At 43.6% G+C, this 22,059-nt stretch overlaps 1 protein-coding gene across 7 annotated transcripts in view; it reads right to left on the reverse strand.

The window, feature by feature from the left end:
- Window positions 1-5,212: 5,212 nt before the first annotated feature.
- GCNT4 (glucosaminyl (N-acetyl) transferase 4) overlaps window positions 5,213-22,059 on the reverse strand; it is a 28,656-nt gene continuing 11,809 nt past the window's right edge. For 4 of the 7 annotated variants that reach the window (XM_065940565.1, XM_065940570.1, XM_065940566.1 and 1 more), the window contains exon 2: window positions 5,213-9,427. In XM_065940565.1, the coding sequence (XP_065796637.1) occupies window positions 8,062-9,426 (1,365 nt within the window). In that variant the 5' untranslated portion in view covers window position 9,427 and the 3' untranslated portion in view covers window positions 5,213-8,061. Of the gene's footprint in view, window positions 9,428-11,891; window positions 13,454-19,911; window positions 20,544-22,059 lie in introns of those variants that run through there. The other 3 variants (XM_065940571.1, XM_065940568.1, XM_065940569.1) reach the window with 3 other exon arrangements.

Below are 22,059 nucleotides of genomic sequence, written 5' to 3' on the forward strand. Positions count from 1 at the left end.
TAGCTATTTCTTCAATGGTGTAAAGAAAGCACATAAGGCAAAGCATATAGAACATTTCTGGACTTTTGACCACAGTGTTTTAGGATCTGAAGGGATGTATGTTTATTGCCATGTATGTTTACTGGTGTTTTCTAAATGCATTTGGCCTAATGTTTACAACATTGAAGAAGTAATTTTGGGGAAAGATACCCTAATAGTAGTTCTCAAAGCATGGTCTGGAACAGCCTCATCTGGGAATTTGTTAGAGGTGCAAATTCTCTCCCCTCATCCACTCCATTTAATGAAAAGTTCAGGGAAGGAGGAGAGATCTGTGTTTTAACAAGCCTTCTAGGGCAAAGTTTGAAAAGCATTGTCCTAGAAAAACATTGTATAAGTTAGGGCTCATGTTGTTCTGCTGTTAGTAATGGAGGACTAAAATAACAGTAGTTTAAAAACACTTTTTTTCCTCCCATAAAAAAATACTGCAGGTAGGTAGTATTGGCTGGTTCAAGTGTCATATTTTCATTGTCTTTGATTACAACTTATATCCTCATGGTTTTAAAATGGCTGCTAGAATTCCAGCTATTACAAACACATTCCAGACAGAAAGAAAAAGTAAGGGAGGCAGGAGGAAAGCAAGCCAAGTCAGCCACCTTTCAAGTGCACCCTCATGCCCCATGCAATGACTTCTGCTTTTTCTCCTTTGCCACCATTGATCAAAAGTGACTATATATTTAAGATCATTTAAAGACCAAAAAAAGAGTAACTATGGTTCAGGCATCCAAAGTGGAGCTGAGTGGCCACTGTGGATATAATTTCAGACACTTTCCTAAATCACTGAGAACTTGAATCCTCTCTGAATTATATCAAACTCAAGGACACAGCCAACCATTTTAAAAACAGTATCTCCAGCAGCTGCTAGCTGCAAACTTGTAGTTACAAAGTTCCCTCCCCCTTTGCAACTACGTAATCATCTCAGACCCTAACTAATCCTTGCTTAACACTCAACTTCTTGCCAGCTTCAATCCTAATTCGTGACAATTCATTTAACTTTGTAGGGTTTTGCCTTTATAACCCTCCCCCATTTGCAGCCCAGGGCAACATAAGCCCTTGCTTCTTGAATCTGTGTCTCCTTGGTTGCAGTCCTAACAACTCCCCAGTAAATGTCTCCTTATCTCAGCCAGGTCTCTGTTTCTGAAATTTTGGTTAACAAAAGGCTGGGAATTAATAGTTGCCCAGAATTAAATCACAGAAGCCAGCGAGAATGGATACTGGGAGGAGCTAGTAGCCTTTAGATCCTTGCTGGAATGGAGTCAGTCATCAAAATGTAAACCTTGAGAATACTACTACTCTGAAAGGGCTTTCACTAATCATACAGCAAATGCCTTCTTTGATTTGGTAGAAGACTGGTTGCGTCCTTGCTTTAGGCCAAAGTCTTTGCTTAACTTTGAGAATCAAACTAGCCTTTTATTGGAATAAATAAATAAAATTTATTTCCCATAGGGTGAGGCTGTAGTTGATATATACCAACTGGATGTCCCATACAACTTCTTGAGAGGGCGATTTGTAACATACATGTTAAACAATAAAACTTTAAAATCCATTGTCTTCAGGATCATCACTCCTCTCTCAGAAATAAGGAAGTGACTCAAGGAAACGAGAAGATTTAGTGTAAAACTGTTTATAACACCACTATTTACGACAGAAGAAAAAAAGCAGTGTACAATCCAAATGTCCTACAATCAAGGAAGGACTGAGGAAATTATGGTATGACCATTAGATAGCCATAAAGATTAAGCAGCAACATGGGAAGTGATTGAAAGTATAGTGGCAGTGGGAAGAGACAGAGGATGTATATGGAAATGGTAAGATTAGAAGGGCATTCCAGACAACTATGATGGTTTCATCAGGATGTTATAATTATGAATACAAATGCTTTCTGTTTAAATTTCCCTTACTGTTCTATAGAAAATAGCAACATTAACAACAAAAAAGATGAAATAAATTTACCCAGGTCGTTGATAGTGATTTTTTCTCAGATTCTTTCCTGGCTATTTTTCTCTGTGTGACTTGGTCCAAGCTGCTCCCAGGAAGGACCCTACATGAACGCCATACTTGAGGGCAGGTGAATAGTCTTTCTGGGGCTTTTATGCATCCAGATTATAGGTGCACTGATCATGTCTGTGAAACAAAGCTCAAGCTGTTTACTATGCATCATCATAGGAATTTTTTCCCAGTAGTAGGAATAAATTTGCAGTCATCTACTTTCCTGTGCCAAGGTTTCTTCATAATCAGTTTCATGAAACTAGAAGCCAATTGTCCTAGTTTAGATATAGATTTCTAGGCACCAAATGGGATTTTTAAAATATGGAATTGCTAATCTGGGAATCAAATGGCTTCTTTTCAAATACCTATGAAGAGAAGTGAAAGGCAAAGGAGAAAAGGAAAGATACACCCATTTGAATGCAGAGTTCCAAAGAATAGCAGGGAGAGATAAGAAAGCCTTCCTCAGTGATCAGTGCAAAGAAATAGAGGAAAACAATAGTACGGGAAAGACTAGCGATCTCTTCAAGAAAATTAGAGATAACAAGGGAACATTTCATGCAAAGATGGGCACAATAAAGGACAGAAATGGTATGAACCTAACAGAAGCAGAAGATATTAAGAGGTGGCAAGAATACACAGAACTGTACAAAAAAGATCTTCACAATCCAGATAATCACGATGGTGTGATCACTCACCTAGAGCCAGACATCCTGGAATGCGAAGTCAAGTGGGCCTTAGGAAGCATCACTACGAACAAAGTTGGTGGAGGTGATGGAATTCCAGTTGAGCTATTTCAAATCCTAAAAGATGATGCTGTGAAAGTGCTGCACTCAATATGCCAGCAAATTTGGAAAACTCAGCAGTGGCCACAGGACTGGAAAAGTTCAATCCCAAAGAAACGCAATGCCAAAGAATGCTCAAACTACCACACAATTGCACTCATCTCACACCCTAGCAAAGTAATGCTCGAAATTCTCCAAGCTAGGCTTCAACAGTATGTGGACTGTGAACTTGCAGATGTTCAAGCTGGATTTAGAAAAGGCAGAGGAACCAGAGATCAAATTGCCAATATCCATTGGATCATCGAAAAAGCAAGAGGGTTCCAGAAAACATCTACTTCTGCTTTATTGACTATGCCAAAGTCTTTGACTGTGTGGATCACAACAAACTGTAGAAAATTCTGAAAGAGATGGGAATACCAGACCACCTGTCCTGCCTTCTGCGAAATCTGTATGCAGGTCAAGAAGCAACAGTTAGTACTGGACATGGGACAACAGACTGGTTCCAAATCAGGAAAGGAGTACATCAAGGCTGTATATTGTCACCCTGTTTATTTAACTTATATGCAGAGTACATCATGAGAAATGCTGGGCTGGATGAAGCACAAACCAGAATCAAGATTGCCGCGAGAAATATCAATAACCTCAGATATGCAGATGACACCACCCTTACGGCTGAAAGTGAAGAACTAAAGAGCCTCTTGATGAAAGTGAAAGAGGAGGGTGGAAAAGTTGGCTTAAGACTCAACATTCAGGGTCTTCCCAGTTCACCAGGCCCGAGCACTTGACTCATGCATCCCACCTGGGCTGGTGATCTGTTTCACCATAGATAATATACATGCTGTTCTTTCGAAACATCCCACCCTCACCTTCTAAGCTCATGGCATCTAGTCCCATCACTTAATGGCAAATAGATAGGGAAACAAAAACAGTGAGAGACTTCATTTTTGGGGGGCTCCAAAATCACTCCAGATGGTTATTGTAGCCATGAAATTACAAGACACTTGCTCCTTGGAAGAAAAGTTATGACCAATCTAGACAGCATGTTAAAAAGCAGAGACAGTACTTTACCAACAAAGGTCCATTTAGTCAAAGCTATGGTTTTTCCAGTAGTCATGTATGGATGTGAGAGTTGAACTATAAAGAAAGCTGAGCACCAAAGAATTGATGCTTTTGAGCTGTGGTGTTGGAGAAGACTCTTGAGAGTCCCTTGGATTGCAAGGAGATCCAAGCAGTCCATCTGAAAGGAGATCAGTCCTGAATATTCATTGGAAGGACTGATGGTGAAGCTGAAACTCCAGTGCTTTGGCCACCTGATGCGAAGAACTGACTCCTTGGGAAAGACCCTGATGCTGGGAAAGATTGAAGACAGGAGAAGAAGGGGACAACGGAGGATGAGATGGTTGGATGGCATCACTGACTCAATTGACATGAGTTTGAGTAAACTCCAGGAGTTGGTGATGAACAGGAAGGCCTGGTGTGCTGCAGTCCATGGGGTCACAGAGTCGGATACGACTGAGTGACTGAACTGAAGTGAATCTGGAAATCAAGCCCAATGGGTTGTCAATGCCATGCTGTATACCCACCCTACACTGCCACTACCTAAAGCGGTCCAAATTCTTCCATGGGATTACTGTGGATTTGCATAGTTGTCCAGGTGGTAAGACCTAGAATTAACCTTAGGTTAAAGTAGATGTTAGTTTTTTTATATTGACTTTTCCTAAATTAGCCTTATTCCTCGAGATGGATTGTGATTTGTGAGTGTGACATGCATACTCCTTGTTAGTTAGGGAGGATGGTGACTGTTGCAGCTTTAGAAAGGGTGCTAGAAGAAAACTAACTGGCCAGGAGGATCTTCAGAGCAGGGGTGGAGTGGGGGGGCAACAATGATGCCAAATGCTCCTCAGTTTAGTAGAGCCTCAAAGATGGTGTTACCCAGGACAGAGAGAAACTCATCCAGAGTCCCCCAGCCATCGAGTCTGAGGACCCTGGTGCAGCCTCCTCATACCCAAGGGGCTCACAGCCAGGGCAGGCATCCTGGTGCAGAGAGGAAGGGCTGCTTTTCCAGGGACTGAGGAATGAAAGAGAAAAAGCTCAACCTACTCTATTAAGAACAAACTTCCATAAAGTAAGCAAGCAAGCAAGAATATTTCTATACATAGTTAATCTGAGAGGAGAAACTAACCTGAAGGAGAATTAAGAGAAATTCTGGAACATTCTTTGAGACTTTGCCAAATTAAATTCAAGTTTGTGTGCCTATATTCCGTGTATAATACACACACTGATTTTCTAATTTTGACTCTGAAGTGAAATTAACTGCTCTTCAAATAGCGGGCAAGTGTCATCAACTGAAAGAGTGTGGGGAACCAGTACAACCAGAAAAAGGAAACATCAGAGATTCCAAGGGCTTGGTTTTGGAGGCACATTTTATTTAACAGTACTAGAGAATTAACATCTAGTAACAGTGTAATACAAAAATGAAACACCAATCTATTTAAAACTCATATAATGGGAACATGTCTTTCAAGAAATGTGGGAAAAAAAGTTGGAGATTTTGAGACACGTTGATAAAAATGTTAACAAAAATCAAAACTCATTCCATCATCATTCACTTTACATTCTCATGAAAAGATTGTCATTTTGTTTTCTCCACAATATGTCAAAAATATATATACTTATGCATAATATTCACATTCTGGGAGGCAAGAGAAATCTTCAAATTTAATTCTCTAAATTTAAACATTACATATATTTCAATTAAAATAACCTAAACGTTAAGAATAGCAGCAACACTGGTCTTTAAATTACAGTAGATTATTCATATAATATAGACATATTTGTGTGGCTCTTTCACTATTAATATTATCTGATATAATTTACAAACTCCAAGGTAATGGTCTCATCATCAAATAACATAGAATCTAGTGTCAATAAATACTATGCAAAGAATTATTATAAAACACAGATCGCCAAACATTCTCCAGACGAGAGAGAACCACACTAAAAAATCTCAGGGGAGAATCAGGTCTGAAGGAGGCTTGAAGGCTTGCAGGAATCTGTGGGATTCCCAAGGCAAGAGAAAATGATCTGACAAGCTCCCCGAAACGACAGGCAAACTGTCAGGAACGGAATCCTGAGAAGTGTGTCCAAGGGAACAAGGCACAGTCACCTCTTCACGGCGCCATGTTTCGCTTGAATATGGCGTTAAAGTGACTAACATCTGAAAAACTTCCCACTAAACAAAGGACAGGATCATTTCTCACCAGGAGACAAGACACTGGACCAGGAGGTCAGTATTTATTTCTCATCATTTACATTATTCTGATGACCAAAGGCAAAAAAAATATTTCAGCAGGGCTTTGTATTTTTAAGCCTGGATGGTAGGAAAAGTATTTCTACCCCTACTCCTGATTTAAGCCACTGTGCCAATTTCCTAATCCTACGGGCTTGAAAAGGACCCCAGATGTCAGGACAGGGGTTTCTTCATACCTGGACGCAGTTACAGAAGTTGCCTTGAAGATTGTGCCTTCTTTGTATATTTGGAAGGTTTTTCAGAAAAGGTGAATGGTTAAGTATCACAATGGGGTTGGGATCTCTCACAGTAAGACTCCTTGCTGATATTTTAATAATTTGTCCCCATCTTCAAGCCACTTCATACACAATTGCATTTGATACCCTTACACACAAATCTGTGAGGCAGCCAAGACACATCCACGTGTTCCCTTTATAGATGAAGAAAACTGAGGCTCCTGGAGATCAAAGCAATAAGCTTGTCACAGTCACACACATGGACAAACTGGTAATTTGAAGGAGGCAGGGAAAAAAAGAGAATATAAATGAGTTCATGAGAAAAAGAAAGCGAGACAGAAGTGGTGCCACTTGGCAGACAGTATCATAAACTTTAAAACAAGCAAAAGGCATCTCACATGTAGAACATAGACATTTAAAAACACATTTAAATACTTCAGTCTTCCCAACTGTCTCATACTAGCCTGGATTACAATATCTTTATGTAGTTACTGAGGCTGACATTGAAACATAAGATCACCAAGAAACTCTTACATGAGTTTCATGATTTCCCAGTAGACATAAAAATATTATAACCTGTTCTGAGGACCCCCACTCCTGTCTCATTTCACCTCCAGCACAGTAATTACAGGAAAATACATGTATATTTTGACTCATTTTGGTAATGTTCTAAGGTGTACTTTTCTCAAAATATTATTAGTGAATTTTCTTGCTATGTCCTTAGGAAAATTAGCTTTTTCTCTTTTGGATCAAAGCTGAAAACTCTGCAATAAACTTAGAGCTTTGATAATTTTACGTTTGAACTCTACTTGATAGTTTTTGGAGAAGAACATGTTTTAAATGAAATAATTTAAATAGTTAATTTAGAAAGCTGTCTTATTTCATACAACCTTTTGAAAAAATTCAGTGATTCTTAGCTTGACAGTTTCACAAAACAAAATTATACCTATTGCACTGTTAAAAAAAAAAAAAACAACTTACATACTGATAATCTATGTACTGAAAGACTTAGGTTCAAGGTTCTGGAGAGTGACACTGAACTGTTAATCAGTTTTAAATTTTAATCAGTAAATGTTTTAAAGAAACAGCTGAATTAAAATAGGAGGCCATTCATGACACCATTGCGAAATGTGATGGAAAAGTCATGCAGATCCCTTCATTCCCCCTCAGCAGCACCCGTTCCTCCCCAGGCACCCCCACCACCTTCCCGACACACACACTAGAAATGTCCGGCCATCAAAGTCTCGGGCCCTGCACTCAATGAACAAGGTACCACAAGGTAAGTTACACTTTGGCAAGTAGGAAACGGAACAATTCTTTGAGTTCTTCTGAGGTAGTACAGTCTTTCTAACATTCTAATGGTTGAGGGGTGTCTAAGGAGCTGCAACCTGATTATTACGTGGAGAACCTAAGATATGAAGATCGCTGTGTGATGGGGTAACTGTGACTCGTGACACTTGGATTTAATTCCTACATGTTTTTTAAAAAGTGCCTGGTATACAGCAGAAACTCAGCACATATCAGATTACTGACTGTTTAAAATCTCCCACTTAGCTTAGTGAGATTACAAGTGAAAACAAACATAAAAACTCCCAATCAATTGCAGACTAATTGTCACCAAAAGCCAGGTCACTTTCCCTTGTTCATGGAATTGTAGACACCTTTCAAATGGTACTGGCCACGGTATAGCATGCAATTCCATCTTAACCTTATTTCCATTACAATTTTATCATGAGGTGCTTATGGAAGGTTTGGCTTTAAATAACTTTTCTGAAGACAGTGTGATCCACTTTCTTTGCTGTTCTTCAAGCTTTTCTGCCAAGCATTTAATCAAGACAGGGTCCACCTTAGAATCAAATTTATTAGCAAACCAATGTCCATATTTCATAAGCCACCTTAGTTCCGCTGTTCCATAGATACACACACTTCGGAGGTGAGAGCCAGTACAACTGGGATAGAAAAGACCTTCTAGATAATTCCATTTGACCAGGCGGGTCTTACTCTGTAGGTCAGACACATCCTGGGCTGTCCTAGAAATCTCCCCGGGGATTCCTGGTACCCGAATTAAGGTAGCCCAAAAGTGCTCATCAGGTGAGTATGTATCTTTAGACCAGGCAAAAAAGTCTTCAACAAAGGAGTTGTTGAAAATATACTTAATGAATGCTCGACTTAACACAAAATAAGCACTGCCAACAAATATCTCGATGTTATGAGGGGGGGCTTCCTTGGAAATGTTTGTCCTCATCGGTAGTTTCACATATTCATAAGGTGCCTGTCTGAGCTCATGGTGATAAGTGAATCTTTCCACCTTAGTGCTAGGGGGTTTCACTGTCTCTAACATGTTTGATCCATTGAGTTTCTTCAACTCTGACACTAATTCGAAGTTTGACTTCAAAGGAAAATCCTGCCCACACAGGTTGATAACATATTTCCACTGAACTGAAGACTTGAGAAGGTCTGACAAGCAGTTTAAATCAGCCTGGAGTCTGGAAATGTGTGCATACTGGACAGTCTCTAACTTGGAAGCAATGAAAATATTGGAGAAGCACTTAGCTAAATTGTTCATGGCAACTTTGAAGGCATCCGATGATTTTTGGTCATAATGGATGCAATAAATATTGTGCTGGTTGTATATAGCAAGGATTAGCCTTTCAACCATAATTGCATCTTTGTGAACCACCAAAGAATAGGCTATTGGGAAGCTTTTCTCCTCCTCTGAAACAAGCTTTTCATCGTAGCTTCGTAGGGCCTGATAAATCTCACAATCACTGGTAATTGCCACAACATCATCATCATCCAAGTCAATGATAGTTCTTCTTCTTATTTCCAGACTCTTGCCAATTTCCAAAGGCTCCTGTTCATAGACACCCGAACAGTTAATCTCGTATCCGATTTCATTCTCGACATGGGTGTATCTGTTCCGTACAAAAGGCGAGGTACTTACAGAGTACTCAACCAAGTAAATGCCCCGTTCAGGGAAGAGGAACCGCTTAACATTTAGGAGCTTCAACAAGGAGAACAGCCACAGGGTTAGAAACAGGATGAAAACTTTCTGTTGTAGGTGATATTTAAAACAACATTTGAATGTCTTCATTCTGTAAGAGAACAAAGGAACAATTCAGTTGAAATAGGAAGAGAAAATTAGTTCAGTTCAACCAACACCCACTAGGTGCCTACCACACACTAGGCCGAATGCTGGGCCCAGAGATGATTTAAATAAGTGTTCTTGCCCTTTAAAGAATCCAGAAATAAGGAAATGGAAATATGTACAATGGTTGTATTTTGTCCTATTCTCTGTTAGATATCTAATTTTGAGAGATATTGGTTACCAAATATTAGAATGAAAAATAATGTTAACTCCTTAAATATAGGTACTAAGTATCTTAATTGTCTGATTTTCTGCTGAGCATATTTGCAGAAGGATTGCTGTGGTTTGGACAGAGGTCTAGAAAACTGGATTTTTTAGTAGTCATATACAGATGTGAGAGTTTGACCATAAAGAATTTGAGCACCAAAGAACTGATGCTTTTGAGCTATGGTGCTGGAGAAGACTCTTGAGAATCCCTTGGATTCTCAAGGAGATCAAAGCAAGGAGATCGAACCAGTCCATTCTAAAGGAAATCAGTCCTGAATATTCACTGGAAGGACTGATGCTGAAGCTGAAGCTCCAAAACTTTGGCCACCTGATGCAAAGAACTGACTCATTGGAAAAGACCCTGATGCTGGGAAAGATTGAAGGGGGGAGGAGAAGGGGACAACAGAGGAGGAGGTGGTTGAACGGCATCACCAACTCGATGGACATTAGTTTGAGCAAGCTCTGGGAGATGGTGAAGGACAGGGAAGTCTGGAGTACTGCATGCAATTCACGGGGTCACAAAGAGTTGGACACAGCTGAGTGAGTTAATAACAACAAAGAGGTCATTTAAAATGCAAATGACCCATCTGAGGCTAAAAGGAATATTCATCTTCATTTTACCTTCAGATTCTGATGAGATCTAGATCTGAAGTCAAATGGGGAAAGCCCAGTGAACTCCACTGCTATAAACTGAATGTCTGCATCCTCCCCAAAATTTTAAGTTGAAACCTAATCACCAATTTAAGTTGATTGTATCAGGAGGTAGGGCTTTGGGGGAAGTTTTTAGGTCTTGAGGGTGAAGTCCAAACACATAGGATAGGTGCTCTTATAAAAGAGACCTTATAAAAGAGACCCCAGGCAGCTAACTTCCTTGCCCCTTCCATCATGTGAGGAAAACCATGGGAAGATTGTTGTCTATGAGTTAAGAAGCAAGCTCTCATCAGGCATGCAATCTGCTGGAGTCTTGATCCTGGACATCCCAGCCTCTAGAACTATGAGAAGTACATGTCTGTTGTTTATAAGCCACCCAGTCTGTGGTATTCTATCATAGCTGCCTGTGTAGACTAAGACACTCACCTTCAGAAATAAGAGCAGTGGGCAGACCCCAAAGGAGGCTATAGTAAATATTAGACATTGTAAAATTTTATTCAGATTACACAAATTTGGTTGACTTGCACATTTCTCTTATTTTGTTAGCTCCATTTCCTCACAGGGATTAGCAATTTAGCCCTTAAAATGAAAAGAATCTGACTCATTGAGAGTAGGTGGTTGGGGGCCAGTTTGGCTGAATCTGTCAGTTTTATGTACTCATCCAGAACAGTTCATGTGTGTGTGAAGGTTCCCTGCAGTTCAGGCTAAAAACTGAAAACCACTAAGACGCCCTACAGGGCAGTGATTAATCACACCCAGCCTGAGACGGACGAGCAGGTGCCTCTGCGGGACAGTCCACACCACAGCCTGTGAAACAGACACAGGACCAAGCAGAAAACAGTGTAGAGTGAGCTCACATGTGTCCAAAAAAAGGCTATGTACACCCAGCAGCCCACACACAAAGAGCACACGTCAGCAAGCTTTTTCTTTCTCTGTCACAGCCGCTCAACGCTGCCACTAAAGTGGGGAAGCAGCCAGATAGACTGGACGTGACTGTGTGTGAATGGCTGTGTGCCAATAAAACTTTATTGGCAAAAACAGGCAGCTGAAGGCCAATATTTTCATAAGGACTAAGAATCTGGGGCCTGGGGAAGAGGGGATTTATTTTTCACCAGATAGCCTTTTGGACTATTGAAAGTTAAAAATGATTATATTACTGCACCCAAATAGATCAACATCTTTAAAAAATGATTATATTACTTTATCAGATAAAAATGGGCTACCCAGTGGACGGGCATTACATGTACTTATTTGGGGAGCAGCAGGAAATAGGCAAATCCACAAAGTATTACCCCGAGGCTTGCGGACAGCAAGGCTGGCCAAGTTCCTAGCAGTGCTTCCAGCAGGTTCAAACACTGAGAACTGGGGAGGTCTGAGGAGCCCATACAGAATTTCCTTATACATCTCAATAAACCATAAACAAGGACATAAGCATTGAACCCAATTTCCTTAGAAAGAAACAGCAAGACATTTGAACCCGATTTATTTTCGTAGATTTCTTTTAAATAGATTAATTGAAAAGGCTCTTGTAGGAATGGCATACTCTGACTCACCTTCACTTGAATTACTCCCTTTGAAGAATGACACCTTGTTTATCAACGGTGAAATGCCCTGCAGAGACTGTTCTCCTGCCACACCTCAGACTCCTCTGGGTTTTCCTCGGGTCCTATTCTCAACTTACTGCTCTTCTCCCGAACACTCTCCCTTGCTTTCAGGATTTCACCCTCCATGTATACATTGCCAGCGTCTTTATCTTCAGCCTCCACCTCTTGCCCAAGCTTCTGACATGCACATCCAACTGCCTGATAGACATCTCCACTTAGACAGCCCATGGGCGCTCCATCTCAATAAGTCCATAAGTGAACGTGACATCTTCCTCTCCTCTGTTTTCCGTCTCAATTTATCCATTCAGTGACTCAAGCTTGAAACGTAAGAGCCACTTGACTCTTCCATTTCCGGTATACCCATATGGTCATCTCACAAATACCCCTCAAATTCATCCTTTCTTCTCCTTCCCAGATACCAGGCCCAGACAACATCTTTGCTGACCATCATCCTCACACTTACGTAAAAGCAAAGGCTTCAGCGCCCGGGGGGATAACCTGCTGACTCTCCCCAGAGCCGTTTGATAAAAGCTCTTTCTGATCAAAGGACTTGTACCTGCACCCCTTGTTCCTTTTAACCTGGGAAAGGGAGTGCTTTCAAAGGCATTTTTGGCCATAGGGAGCAGGTGAAGGGGGCTTCACATGGACTCAGGACAGGACAGACTGGAAGGCTGATTGCTTCCCCTGATGTTAAAGGCAGCCCTGGAGGGTAAGCTCTCCTTCTTAAAAATGCCTGGCATATGAGGAGTCAGAAAGCAAGCTTCTGGGCCGCCCCGATCCCCTCCCTGTCTTCCTTTAGAATTAACTCTCCTCCCTGGTTGGCGAAGCTCAGACCGAGGATCCAGAATGCTCCTGTAGGGCTTCTCTCTGTGTGCCCGCCACCTCTCCTGCCCCGGCGCCCTGCGACCCTCCCTCCGGGCAGCCCCGGCCTCCTGCTCAGCTCAGACTGTCCTAGGAACCAGCACAGCCATGCCCCCTCGACAAGCACCCATCTGCTCTTTCCCGCTGAATGGCTCATGGGCGGAGAGCAGGCAGCTGTGTCTCTGCCTTGAAGTAGTGTTATAATCATATTACAAATAACTCCTTCCTACCCAGCCAGGCAGGTGAGGAAGCTGCCGTGCTGGGGAGTTACCACCACACGGGTGCAAATGCCTCGTGGTGACGCAGAAGGAAATGGCAACAAAGGCTGACCGCTGCATCAAACGAGTTCTGTCCGGATAATTCAATAAAACCCCAACAGGGACGACGAATAAAGCATTCCTCCCAAACCAGCTTCTTTCCCCCTGCCCTCCCAGGCATCGTTCACAGTCGTAAAGGAAACAGCAGGCCCACCGCAGCACAACCCCGCTAAGTGGCTGTAACCGCCTTCAGGGTCAGGAGGCCACAGCCCTGAGCAGCGCTTCAATGACCTCTCCTTCACCGGCATTCTAACCCAGGGCTGTCAATGCAGTACCTGCCTCCTCACAGGGGCAGGAAGGGGAACGGGAAATAACCCGGGAAGGAAAACGGTGAATGGGGTCTAGCCTGGGCACTGAGAATGGGGGGCCCGCCATGCATGTTGCAGGCGAGCTGGCCTCTGCACCCCCCCTCCCTCCCCGCCTGCCCCCGCTGCACACCGCACACCTTCCCAGGAGCGCAGGGATGGGGCGGGGGGGAGAAAGCAGATGGGAGGGCTCGGGGCACCCGGACCCAGGCTGGAATCCTGGGGTGGCAGTAGCTTTAAGACTGAACGAGCGGCCCTCCTGAGACCCTCTCGAGTCTCAAACTGGGGACTGGAAATGCTCCCTGCTCCCTGGGCTGTGAGGATTCCGGAGCCCGGGTGAAAGGAGTCCCCGCAGAGGCCCCCGGAACACGGCCCAGGTCTTCTCTTTCCCAGCACCCAGCTCCCCGGGAAGATCCAATCTTGGATTTTTCCCCAGTGTTATCACACAGGATGTCCTGATTGTTTTTTTATTTTAAAGAAAAGAATCCACTAGGTAATTATAGGCAGACAATGTGAAGGAAATGACCTTCACTTTTCTGACCACACGAGGAGGTGGAAAGGCAGAAGGAAGACTAGAACGGCTGAGAGTTAGGTTCCTGCTCCAGGCTGAGCGGGAGGAGAGGCGGGCACACGTGGTCCTGGCGGTACAGCCAGGCTTCAGCCTTTGGGGGCCCCCGTGTGGGCCCCGGGGCGAGCCCCTTACCTGCCACCCCTCTGCCCCTTCAGAAAAGGATGTAAACAACAGTAACTCCCTAAAGGGACCGAATGCACGGAGCTTTGGCACAGTCCAGATCCTGGCTCCCTGGTTAACGCCGCTGTGGCTTCCCCCTCAGCCTCATCATCTCCTCCTCAGCCCCCCAACCTCCTTCCTCCTCCTGTTATTACATTATTCAATGACTTCTTTAAAGATCTTGCCCAGACCTATGGCTTATTGGGCTATTTTTCAATCTGTCTCCCATTTTACCCCAAAGTGTTGACATAAATTCAATACTTTAGAATCAATGCCTGAATGCTTTCATGTAATGGTCTTTACTAATTTAACAATACCATGATTATTAATGTAGAACCACTCAGGAAAGAGTTGTCACATGGTTCTAGGTACTCCACATTTACCAACAGTTTTCTCCACGGATCAACCAGGGAGATGCTACCTCTATCCCTCTAACATGATGGGAAACTGAGGCACATGGAGATTAAGAAATTTCCCAAGGTTATAAAGAGCTACTACTGAAGAAGTGATGATTTTGAACTGTGGTGTTGGAGAAGACTCTTGAGAGTCCCTTGGACTGCAAGGAGATCAAACCAGTCCATCCTAAAGGAAATCAGTCCTGAATATTCATTGGAAGGACTGATGCTGAAGCTGAAGCTCCAATACTTTGGCCACCTGATGTGAAGAACTGACTCACTGGAAAATACCCTGATGCTGGGAAAGAGTGAAGGTGGGAGGAGAAGGGGACGACAGAGGATGAGATGGTTGGATGGCATCATCGACTCAATGGACATGAGTTTGGGTAAACTTAGGGAGTTGCTGATGGACAGGGAGGCCTGGCGTGCTGCAGTCCATGGGGTCGCAAAGAGTCGGGCACAACTTAGTGAATGAACAACGATATAAAGAGCTAGAAAGTGCTTCAGCTGGAACTCGAACCCAAGACAGTTTTGCTGCAGGGACAAACCCTGTAGGCAATGCTGTTTTTTGTAATATAAATAAAAAATATTTTTCACAACAGTTTTAGTCCTCAGTTAAAATTTCTCATTACTATGTCTTATCTGTCTTAAAGTTGGAACAGAAGTGAACATCGAACCATGTTTGAGGTCCAGAGACCTTCCACCCAGTTTAAGGGCTTGTTTAAACGGAGAATTAGCCTCCTATGCTGGCTGATGAGTAAGTTCTGTTCCTGCAGCCAGGGGCTGGAGTCAGTCTACATGCCGATGAAGAGATTAGTCCATGTTTTGTCAACGGAATCTAAGAAAGGAGAAGAAAGTGGGGTCACCCTGAGAAACTCTGCCATCAGTTACTCGTGTCCTGTCACTGACTATTCACTGATTCACTTGTTCTTGTAGTGACCAGTGTTAAAAATTGGGTTCTCTGAGGATCACTAATTATTTTAGAACATTTTCTGGGTGCAATTTCTCTCTACATAGTGGATATATCCTCTGTGTATGTGTGTGCTCAGTCATTCAGTCATGGCTGACTCTGTGACCGCATGCACTACAGCCCACAGGGCTCCTCTGACCGTGGAATCTTCCAGGCAAGCATACCAGAGCAAGTTGCCATTTCCTACTCCAGGGCACCTTCCTGACCCAGGGACCAAACCTTTATCTCCTGCATCTCCTGCACTGGCACGTGGATACTTTACCACTAGCGCCACTTGGGAAGGCCTCCTATAACTTTTTAAGTTTCAATCACTATATGTCAGTGTAAAAAATAAGATTTGAAGAGTTTATTGATGTAGGAATTTCAGAGTTTTCTTTCTTACAGAGAGGAATTGCTTAAAAACACTAATATAAAGATGAGCTCACTAAAAAAAAAAATACTGTGCTTCTACTGCAGAACTCTGATTTCAACAAAGCCACTCAATCTCCCCTTGATGACATGCTCATCATCAAACCCAAGGAGTTTTGGAGTAAGACCACAAGTGGGGGGACAGCACAGCCTAGATGCATTTCTTCAGCGCCCCCAGAGCAGCAAAGGAGCAGGAAGGCCAGTTTTTTGCTCTGATGACCTTACATCTTCATTGTTCTAGAAGGATGACTGCAACCAGCTCAGGACAGTCACTCAGTTATGTCTGACTCTTTGCGACCCCATGGACTGCAGCACGCCAGGCTTCCCTGTCCGTCACCAACTCCCGGAGCTTACTCAAACTCATCCATCCAGTGATGCCATCCAGCCATCTCATCCTCTGTCGTACCCTTCTCCTCCTGCCTTCAATCTTTCCCAGCATCAGGGTCTTCTCCAATGAGTCAGTTCTTCGCATCAGGTGGCCAAAGTATTGGAGTTTCAGCTTCAGCATCAGTCCTTCCAAGCAACACTCAGGACTGATTTCCTTTAGGATGGACTGGTTGGATCTCCTTGCAGTCAAAAGGACAATTGCAAAAGGCAAGTAATTAACAGACTGAGCAGACAAACAGTACGCACAGTGTGGCTGGGGCTTCCCTGGGGGCTCAGGGGTAAAGAATTCACCCGCCTCGCCAGGAGATGGGTTCGATCCCTCATCTGGGAGGATCCCACATGCCGAGGAGCAGCTGAGCCTGTGCTCCAGAGCCTGGGAGCCCTGAGTACTGAGCCCTCCCCTGCAGCCCCTGGAGCGCACTCCAACTGGAGAGCAGCCCCAGCTCGCTGCAACGAGAGACACCCCGCACAGCAACGAAGACCCGCCCAGGCCAAAGAGGAAAAGAACCGGGCCGGCGCCGGTAAGGCAGCGCGATATAGACAGAGGACAGACGGGCCTCGGGTAACAGGAGGCTGTGGTCTCCAAAGGAGGAAGAAAAGGTTTTCCAGTCACTGTAAAAGGAAACTTCCTTTTCCCCCTATTTTTTTAAATCAGAAAGTCAGAATAGTCCAAGGAAGAAAACGAAGCTGACCAGTAATCCACCACCTGGCCATGGTGCTCTGTGGACAGTGTACCCATCCAGACTGCTTTTAGGAAACAGGCCTGTTTGGCTTGTTCTGTTGCTGTAAAAACACACTTTTTGTTTTGTTTTGTTTTTAAAAATTAATTCTTAATGGAGGATAGTTGATTTTCAGTGTTGTGTTAGCTTCTGCTCTACAGCAAAGTGAATCTATTATATATGTAGATATGTCTCTTTTTCAGATTCTACATATAGGTCATTGCAGGGTGCTGACTGGAGTTCCCTGGGCTATGCCGTAGGTCCTTATTACTTATCTGTTTTCTATATACTAGTATGTACATGCCGATCCCGATTTATCCCCTCGCCCCCACCCTTGGCTTACTTTTTAATGAGAAACCTTATTCTACAGGCACTGTTGTAGCTGTTTATTTCAAAATATAGTGTGAATGAGTTCTATTCTAAACTTGGTCTATGAACTGTTAGAAAATGAAGGATTTCTAACTGAGGTCAGCATACTTTTCTACAGGGAGAAACACTGAAACAATAGAATTGACTTTTCGGGGCCTTTCCCATCAAAGCTGAGTTAATTATCCCATAATTCCTGAAGAAACTTAGAAGCAAAATGTAAAGCTGCCAAGGACTTCAGCAGCGATCTGAGTCCAAACTCCTCCTTGTCTAAGTGAGGAAGCAGAGGCCTAGTTGTCATTAGATGCTGGCTCACTCCTCACCTTCCCCCACTACATGTGCCTTGGTATTTCCAGCTGCTTCTCTCCAAGGGACTGGGCAGAGGGGCCGTCTGCTGCCCCCACCCAGGTCCCTCAGAAGGCCCCAGGTCCATCTGGCTCCACCAGCCCCTTAGCTGAGGCTGTTCTGCCCGTGTCAGTGCGCCCAGGCCCATCCGTCTAATGGTCCATGCTGAGCGCCAGTACCATTTACAGCATCTTAGGAAGTCCGGCCAATAAACCTGTGGGGGAGGCACTATCGTCTCCAGTTTTCAGATTAGGGAACTGAGTTGCAGGAGATGAAGCGCTAGAACGTGGAAGGGCCAGGATTTTCACCTGTGGCTGATTTCAGAGCCTACACTAGTATCTGTAAAGCAAGCCTGCCATTCAGCCTCCGGGCAGTAGAAGAACCCTGTTGGTTCTACAACTAAAAGGCCGGGGAGTCCACCCATCCCTTTCCACTCTGCAGGAGCCACCCTAGTCCAGGCCAGCACCACCTTTCGCCTGTATATGAAGTAACCTCCTTACTCGCCCGCCTCGTTTCCCTCTAACCCACTCTCTATACTGTAGTCAAAAGTATCTTTTAAAACCATCAGTCAGAGCACACGCCCAGCCTGGCCCTACTCCCCACACCCACGCCACCTTCATTTGGGTTTCATTGCACTTAGAAGTAAAATCAGAAGTCCTTTCCATGGCCCGAAGGCCAGCCAGTTCCTGCCCCTGCCTTCCTCTCCAACCAACTGCATTTTATTCAGTCTTTTTTTTTTAATCACTCGTTAAGCTCTAAGCAATTCCAGCCTCTCTATAAGTTCCTAGAACACCACCTCAGGACCTCTGCACTTTCCTGCCTCAGGACCTCTGCACTTGCTATTCTCACGTTGGGATCATTTTTCCTGAATCTTGGCTTGCCTGGCCCTTCCATATCCCTCAAGTTGTAAAAGAAATATTCTTCCCTCTGGTCCTCTCTAATCACCCTTCTCAAATCTCTTTCCTGAATGTCATACTCCTGTTTGCCTCTCAACACTCATCCCACATTGGAGGCAGACTCTTGGCTCTCTGAGCCACCAGGGAATCCCACCCTCATCATAGCAGCAGTTTACTTTACTTACTTATGTCTGTCTCTGGGACAAGCCTTATTACTCCGAGTACACGCCTACCTGGCCCAGAGTGCTGCTCAGCAGGACAAGGTCAGAAGAGCCACGTCCCACCTGGGCTCTGCCACCAAGATGCCTCAAGTGACCCTGCTGAAGTCATTTAATCTTATCTGCACACACCTGCAAGCTCAGTTGTGTCTGACTCTGCAACCCCATGGATTGTAGCCCTCCAGGCTCTTCTGTCCATGGAATTTTCCAGGCAAGCATACTAGAGTGGGTTGCCATTTCCTTCTCCAAAGGCTCTTCCTGACCCAGGGATCAAACCTGCATCTCTTGCGTCTCCTGCATTGACAGGTAGCGCCACCTGGGAAAGCCTTCACTAATCTTGGGTAAGTTTTTATTTCCCAAGTGTTGAGCAGGATAATGGTTTTGCACCCCAACAATGCTGTTATGAATGTCTTATACCACCATGCATGTGAAATAACTATGGGAAGAGAACTGTGGTATGCAGAAGTCAAGGACTAGGACCTTTACAAGATGGATGATTTCTTGGGAAACCAACATATTGACTCTTTCCCAGTTTTATAAAATAGTATATTCATTATATTTCTAAAATAGTACATTCATTATTCTCTTCATTCTGACATTCAATTATTATTTGCTTTTCACTTTCTAAAAACATTATTTTTTTGTTAATGCCTGATGCATATTGTTCTTGAAGACATACACCTATCTTGGATTTTGAAAGGGAGAAGAATTTACTCTGGTTAAATTTAAAATTTTTAAATTTAGAAATTTTTCCCCATGTCTGCTCTATATCTTTTGAAAGATCAAGAGCCAAAGAATTCCTTTCAAAGACACCCAAGGAGAGCCAATAGAACTACTTCTGTGTGCTTACAACCAGCTGAACTGTTTCTGTAACTCTATGCATTGCAATAGCTATAAACTTTCCCCGAGTTCACTATCTTTAGGGCGATTCTCTAGATAGTACAAAACTGCAGTGACTCCCTCTAGGATCCCTGGCAAGCAAAGCCATCTCCAGGAGCCACGTAACAAAGAGCCCTGAGAAAGCTGCAGCAATGTGAGTACACAAAACATACCCTTGAACAGGGCCTCCCCTGGCTCAGCTGCTCCGATCGTCTGTTCAGTTAAAACTGCCTCACTGGGGCAATGAGATGCCCTTCATCCAAAGGGGATGTGGTCATGGTCCCTGGGGAACATGTCACAGCTGACAGCTTCCTCTACAGGCAGCAGGCTTCTGTTGACAAGTACAAAGACTATGGTCACAACTTTTCTTAAACAAAGGTTTACTTAACCCACAAGATGTGAGAACAGAGGCCTGAACAAAAATGCTGGACGGGAATCTCAGTCTATCAAACAGCTCTTTCCATTGTAATTCTTCCAAATAGCAACCTGGCTGGCTCCTCTCAAGCTTGGGAGAGATTTATAGGGTCATTTAAGGTCACATGGGAAACGAGCAACCCGCCTCAGGATGTATTTACCTCACGTCCGACCCTCAAGGTCATCAGAAATCTGGGCTTGCAGCAATGGAGCAAAAAAGTGCCGAACTCAGCCAGCTGTTTATAGTCACACCAACCAGGAGACGGGACTCAGCCCGCTGTTCATAGTCACACCAACTAGGAGACAGCCAAGGATTCTGGGCTTCGTTTCATCTGGTCCACAGGGCAAACCTCAAAAGCTGACTGTGTATCCTGCTTGGCAAAGCTTTATGACTTAAGTCTTTGGTGCAGCCCATGGGGTCGCTGAGAGTTGGACACGACTGAGCGACTTCACTTTCACTTTTCACTTTCATGCACTGCAAGAACACTCCAGTGTTCTTGCCTGGAGAATCCCAGGGACGGCAGAGCCTGGTGGGCTGCCATCTATGGGGTCACATGGAGTCGGACATGATTGAAGTGATTTAGCAGCAGCAGTAGGAAGTTGAAAGGACTAATAATGATCCTACTGGGTGAAAAGTTCTTATTTTGTAACAATTTGTGCCCCTCATTATGTTGCAGAACACTGGGTTTTTCCAAAGTAAGAAAGAAAGAAAAAAAAAAATTGGGGCTGGGGACCCCGTTGAGGGTTGGTTCAAAAATTCCTATGCTGTCATACATTAGCTCTGATGGCAACAGCTTAAATCAAATATTTCCTTCTTTGTAGATATAAAAGGTTACAAAAAAGATGTTTACTGATTTACTTAATCTATCTCCCAAGTTTATAAACAGCAAAGTTACATTCCTTTCTCTAGTTCTTCTCATCTCTGCGCTCCATACTTAGCTGGCCCAATACAAACCAATACATAGTTTATGCTTTGTGTTCTAACTTAAAAATGTGGCTTATTTTGGCTTCTTTTTCTATAAAGAGGAAAACCTTAATTGGAAAACATTTAACTCCTTTAAACGAACAAATGAACAAACAAATGCATGTTTAGTGTGCTAGAAAGAAAAAAGAACTTTCTCTGTCCAGCATGTACCTGGGGTCCATCCCACTCCAGAAATTTCTGGAAGCACTTATTTGGTACTATATGGCTAACTTTCTGTTTCACACTGGCCAAAATTAATTCCTCAAAGGTTATGCAGCAACTGAAGAGGTACAGTAACTCTGATTTCCACATATGCATTTAAAGTAGACTCTCCAGTGCTCATAAGTACATCACAGAGACAGCACAGGGGCCCGCAGATGTGAATCAAGGTTACAGACAGCAGAAATGGCTTAAGGCCAGGCCACGCTCTTCTTGAATGGATTAGACACACACAGTTTTATATCATCAGAAAGGCTCCTTTGTTTGTCTTCTATGCTTCGCCAATGTGGTGGGAAGCCGAGCCGGAGATTTCAATATGCTTCTGCACTTTCACTAAAAAATTCTAGGCTGGCAACACTGTCCAGCTGTCATGATCGAGTCAAGGTCCGTATTGTCCCAAGAACTTGTGTGCACAGAGACACTATAAAGTTAAGATCCAGGAACTTAAAGGGATGGAGCAAATAAAATTGGCAGGGCTCAGGAAAATTCTGCCGAAACAGTAATTTCAAAAGCAGAGGTTTTGTGTAAAATGTCTTGGTGGTGGCAGTTTAGTTGCTAAGTCGTGTCCGACTCTTGCAATTCCATGAACGAGGAGCCTGGCAGGCTACAGTCCATGAGATTTTCCAGGCAAGAATACTGGAGTGGGTTGCCATTTCCTTCTCCAGGGGATCCTCCCAACCCAGGAATCGAATCCGGGTATCCTGCATTGTAGGTGGATTCTTTA

The sequence above is a fragment of the Muntiacus reevesi genome, chromosome 7, assembly GCF_963930625.1.
Source record: "Muntiacus reevesi chromosome 7, mMunRee1.1, whole genome shotgun sequence".
NCBI lineage: Eukaryota > Metazoa > Chordata > Mammalia > Artiodactyla > Cervidae > Muntiacus > Muntiacus reevesi.